This window comes from Pelmatolapia mariae, unplaced genomic scaffold, assembly GCF_036321145.2.
Source record: "Pelmatolapia mariae isolate MD_Pm_ZW unplaced genomic scaffold, Pm_UMD_F_2 NODE_ptg000732l+_length_27259_cov_1, whole genome shotgun sequence".
Lineage (NCBI taxonomy): Eukaryota > Metazoa > Chordata > Actinopteri > Cichliformes > Cichlidae > Pelmatolapia > Pelmatolapia mariae.
In genome coordinates this window covers 1,476-7,314 of record NW_027052409.1, presented here as the reverse complement: position 1 = coordinate 7,314, position 5,839 = coordinate 1,476, and the positions used below count along the sequence as shown (strand labels likewise).

General features: G+C 39.2%; 1 protein-coding gene across 1 annotated transcript; it reads left to right on the top strand.

Moving 5' to 3' along the window:
* Positions 1–247: 247 nt before the first annotated feature.
* Positions 248–5,544, top strand: LOC134623538 (low affinity immunoglobulin gamma Fc region receptor II-like; the record flags this gene model as incomplete). Its single annotated transcript, XM_063468629.2, has 5 exons — positions 248–350; positions 769–1,035; positions 1,158–1,436; positions 2,663–2,935; positions 5,397–5,544. Coding segments are annotated over exons 1-5 (1,070 nt in total), but the record flags the coding sequence as incomplete, so codon positions are not given.
* Between the last annotated feature and the right edge of the window lie 295 nt (positions 5,545–5,839).

The window sequence follows — 5,839 nt, the reverse complement described above, 5'->3', positions numbered from 1 at the left end:
GTCAGGGTTCATTTGTGGAATTTCTTGTCTTCGTAATGAGGTTGGGACCATCAGTTGTGCAGAAGTCAGGTTGGTACACAGCTGACAGATCTATTTGACAGCTGTTAGAATTAATTTCATGACAAGAACCAATCAGTTAAGTAAAGAAAAACAACAGTCCATCATTACTTTAAGAGCTGAAGGTCAGTCTGTCTGGAAAACTTTGAACGTGTCACAAGTGCAGTCGCAAAAACCATCAAATGCTACGATGAAACTGGCTCACATGAGGACCGCCCCAGGAAAGGAAGACCAAGAGTCACCTCTGCTGCTGAGAATAAATTCATCCCAGTCACCAGCCTCAGAAATCACAAGTTAACAGCACCTCAGATTAGAGCCCAGATAAATACCACATAGAGTTTCAGTAGCAGACACATCTTTACATCAACTGTTCAGAGGAGACTTTGTGAATCAGGCCTTTATGGTCAGACAGATGCTAAGAAACAACGACTGAGGAAAAACAACAAGCAGAAGAGATTAGACAAACATTTATACTGTGTTTATTTAGAGATCTACAACCTGAATTACTGCAGCTCTGTCACCATGTTGAGACAGAAATCAGCAAAACTTTGAAGCATTTTAAAATAAATAAGAAAAAAATAATGAAAATAAAAAATGTGGAGATTTTACTTTGTTGAAATTTGAATGAAGTTAAAATCTTTTAAAAATGTAGCTTTTTATATCTTTATAGTGGATCAGCTGTATATTTTCTTTCCTTGTTTTTTATAACAGCATATAGACCCAGGGCCACACTGACAGCAGGAACAACAATCATACCAGTAGGGGGCAGTGTGACACTGACCTGCTCTGTGCAGAGCTCTGATGGATGGAAATATGAGTGGTTCAGACGAACCCAAAGAACCTCTGAAGTTCAAATCAGAGATCAACAAAACAGAGATATCAGAGTATCTCAAGGAGGAATCTACAGCTGCAGAGGAGCAAGAGGAAACCCAGTTTACAACACTGATATAAGTGATGATGTCACCATTGAGAAAACCTGTGAGTTCAGTGATTAAGTTTGAAATATACATTCACTCATGATTATCAAACATACAATGTTAAGTTTTCTGTGTTGATTTCATGTTTCTATTTGTATCTCAACTGTTAATATGTGTAAACAGTTTCCAAAAAAGTTGTTGTAAAACAACAACCCAACTGGCCTCAGATATTCAGAGGTGAGACGATCACTCTGACATGTGAGGTGCAGGAAGGAGGTGAAACCACTGAGTGGGAGTATGAATGGAGAGGACCCAGGACACCCACACAGTGGACACACAATAATGATGTGACATTCAGAGTTTCTGAGTCCAGCAGTGGAGACTACATGTGTAAGAGTCGACGCAGAGATGACTCATATTCTTCAACAGAGTGGAGTGAAGCCTTCACATTGTCAGCATCAAGTAAGTCATGTTTGTTGTGTGATCTCCATTTGACAAATGTCATAATGGTCAGCACAGGATGAATTCAATGGTCTACAAAGCATGTTCCATTGTTAGTCAGACAAAGAGCTGCAGCTGATAGTAGCCTCATTGTAGACAGTTTGTCACCACTTTGTGTCATGAACTTTCAGCTGGTATAGAGACGCCAATGCTGACCTGCTGCTCCATCACCTGAGGAATAACAGGCATGTGATATATGCCTGTATAGTATTCTTTAAACTTCCTCAAGAAACAACAACAAATCTACAATTTTTATAAAAATCATTTTGGCTTATGATCTCATCAAATACTGCTGTTTGCTACAATTGATTTAAAACACACACATGACTGGGTTTAATACAAAAAAGAAAAAAAGCTTTTACAATCTAAAGCTTTTGATTTTATTTCTATTAAATTCATTGATTTGCTTGTTTGCCTCGAATTCAGTTTATGAAAGCAAATCATACTCATTCCACCTTATTTCAAATAACTAAACAACAGAAATGCTAGAACAATTTACTTAAAGCTGATATTTTAAAGTCTTTATATTGTATTATGACTTTGTGTGTAATTTTCATTCCTTTAAACTAATTTCTTTCTGTGAATCAGCTGTTTTTCACTCAGTTTATCTAAAAATAAAATCAGGTAAACAGTGGAAGCTCAGATGTCCCAGTTTTACAGCTGCCCTCAGATCAGCTAAGAGTTAATATTTCACCTGTCTCTGCATTTAGCAGTACAGTTTGGTGGCAGAGCATAAAAACAGTCTCACCTGATTCTTGATTCACTCTGATAAAGTTTTCATCATTTTATATACATCCAGTGTTAGCTCCTGGCTCTCTAGCTGGCTAACAGTTAGCTGAGATACCTGTGCTGTCCTCATGTGAGCTGCTGCCAGTTGTTGATTCTCATCTAATTTGTTTTGAAGTCACTTTTTTTTCTTGTGCTGTTGGTGCCTGTTTGCAACAAGTGTGATGATCACACTGAGATCAGGGACCGACCTACCTGAGAAACCTGAGATCTATTATTGAACTCCATCCATCTTCTTAACCCATCATCCAGGGTTGAGACCTATTAAGCACTTACTGAACAAAAAAACCAAACAAACAAATTAAATTTTTACTTGCTCTTTAAAATCTTTATTTATTATATAACGAAGTTTTTCTGAAGCAAGTGATATCTAATATTTGTATTTCCTGTATCTTCAACAGCAAGTAAACCCAGAGCCACACTGACAGCACAAAGTTCAATCATACCAGCAGGGGGCAGTGTGACACTGAGCTGCTCTGTGGAGGGCTCTGCTGGCTGGAAGTTTGACTGGTTCAGACGTGATTCAGTCTCTTCTAAAGCTCAGCTCATGAGAGGAAATGAAGCAAACAGAGTTATTAGTGTCTCACAAGGAGGTCTGTACCACTGCAGAGGAGGGAGAGGAGATCCAGTTTACTACACAGAGGACAGCAGTGACGTCACAGTTGTGGAGACTTGTGAGTTTTAAACTTTCTGTTATTTAAGTTTCTCATGTGTTTCATACAAATGTAGAAATAAACATTGTGGCATCAAACTCCAGAAAAGACTAGAAAAACTGCATATTTATAGCTCATTAGCTGCTGTTAGTCTTTAAATTGTGTTAAATATTTTGGCCCTCTCTCTCTCTAAATGCTTCTTTATCCTAAACTGACTTTAAGTGGACATGAAAGACTACATGTATGAAGCCATAGAGCCCTAAAAACAAACAAACAAAAATAAAGGTTAATCCTGAACATGTTGCCATCCGAGGTCATCACCAAGCTAACAGCTCAGCTAACATCAGGTCAGATCAGGGTCGGTAACCCGCGGCTCTTCCGCCCCTCAGCTGTGGCTCCCGCAAACTTTGGGTGAAAAAATGAAAAATAAAAGTCCAACCTTGCTTTAAGAAGGTGGCCTGATGGGTAATGTAGTCCGTGCCACAGGTTGAACGTTGTGGTGAAGACAGGGAGCGCCTCTCTCTGCGGTGTGTGCGAAGCAGCGAGTGAGAGTAACATCTGCAGGAGGAAGTTTACAGAGTGAGAAAAAGCAAAGTGTGTTTATAGCAGCAGCTACTGCAGCCAGAGAGAGTCTGACAGGCCCAGCTGTGAGCCACATGTTAGTATCCAGCTGTTCACTGTGTTCACCGCCTCCAGAGGAAGAAAGTGTGCTGCTGTAACCTTCCCACGCCTCTCTCCATCTCTGCACTTTGCCATAAGTTGACCCAGAGCAGAAAGCTAGTTAGCAGCTACGAGCCAAACTCAGAACACTGAGCATCAGCCAGAGGTCTCCGTGGGTCAGAGCCGTGGATCTGGAGATAAACCTGCCATTCTGACACTCGTGTCAACATGACAAAGTCTGCTTTCATAAGGAGACAAATTTGTCTTGAAAGTGTTACAAATGTGCACGATATGATCAAACAAGCAATGATTTGTGACTTGAAAGCAGCTCACATTTGTGGATCTGTGTGAAGCTGGCAGTTAAATTATACTCAAAACCCCACGTGGGCACGAGACGTGATCTGTGCGTGTCAGCTGATTCGTCCACATGTATTTAAGGTTTTGTGAGCTGTATATTATCATCAGATATTGTCGTGTTCACATTCTTCAGAAGGAATTTCAGGAGAAATTTCTGTCTTTTAAAAAGATTTAATTTGCTTTGGCAGTTGAAATGACAAGTTTACATCACTGGACCTTTGTGTGAACCAGCGAACATTTCATAGTTCAGATGGGACAGGTTTTATGCTACAACAAAAACAAAGATTATTATGGCTATCGTCTTACAGGATCAATGTGGCGTAGGGCTGGGCCATATTATACCGTTCACGGTAATATCGGTGTTCTGACAGTGCGCCCCAGGGCAGCTGTTGCTACAATGTACACTGTTCCAAAAAATAGTAATGTCAAAGTATCTTACTGTATATTTTACGGTTTTGTACTGTCTTTCTAGGATATCATTAAATTTACATGAGTAGACTGTGATCTTACATGTCAAAGGTAAAACAACATAACATCACTGTAAATATAGTAAAACACAATGTACTTGTTTGTTAAACATATGTTTCTGTACATAAGCATATTTAGATCGTAAAAATACATCCAGAAATGGGAACAGCTAGTTCTCTCCCATCATGCCTTGGGACATGTGCTGCTGTTTAGATGTTCTTGTTTTATTGTTTATGGTTACGTTACTTTTAACTGTTATCTTGAATGTTGTGTTTACGCCGTGGTGCAGAGTCACTGATAGTTGTTGTTTTGTAGAGAGAGTGCTGCACCATGAGTGACTGCTGTTGTGCTGTTGTTGAACCTTGAGGCATATTGTAGCACCAGAAAGTGTTTTAATAAAGAGCTCCCCCTACCAGCTTGGGGTTGAACAGCAAGCTCAATATCTCCCTGTGAGTGTCTTTGTTTAGATTCCTCGCATGCCACAATTTAAAACATTGCCCGGCCACGCTGTGCTAATGTTATATGTTTTGAAAAAGAAATGTAGAGGTAGGAATTGCAGGTAATATAAATAACATGACGCTAAGTATCGGCCAATGAATGTGAACTAACAACAACAAGGTCGAGGGTATGGCTGCACTGTAGTAAGAAATCCTAATATAAAAGTATTTTACTGTGCATTTTACAGTTTTGTTCTGTTCTTCTAGAATATCATTAAAGTTCCGTAAATAGACTGTGACTTCACGTTTCAAATGTAAATTAACGTTAAATCACTGTAATGTAATAAAACATAATTTTCATGATTATTAAATGTATCTGTCTGTACATATGCATATTTAGACTGTTGAAATACATTCACAAATGTATCATGGTTTCGAAAATATCTGTCCGTTACTTGAAAGATTGAACTGTTGAATTCAAATGTAATGCTATGGAAAAGCATATAACATGATCGCTATGAGCTTGTGTTGCATCACATACGTATTATTATCACTGCTAGTTAGGGCGATCGTGGCTCAAGAGTTAGCAGTTCGCCGTGTGATCAGAAGGTTGCTGGTTCGAGCCCTGGCTCGGACACTCTCTGTCATTGTGTCCTTGGTCAAGAGTCTTCACCCACCACCTACTGGTGATGGCCAGAGGGGCCGATGGTGCGATACGGTAGCCTCGCCTCTGTCCCAGGGCATGCAAACCATTATTATCTAAACCAACTGTTAACTATATATTTCTGTACATTTACGTATTATGATTCATATTGCCACATTCATTGACCTTGTTTATAGGTAATTTCATTGTTTGATCACGTTAAAATGTTCCTAATTTAATGTCTATAAGCACTTGAAGGAGGCAGAATCCCATGTAAAATTAGCGCAACAAACTCTATTTTCATTACTGAAAATAACCGTATTTTTATGCGGGAGTTCTTTTCTGTGATTATACGGTCGT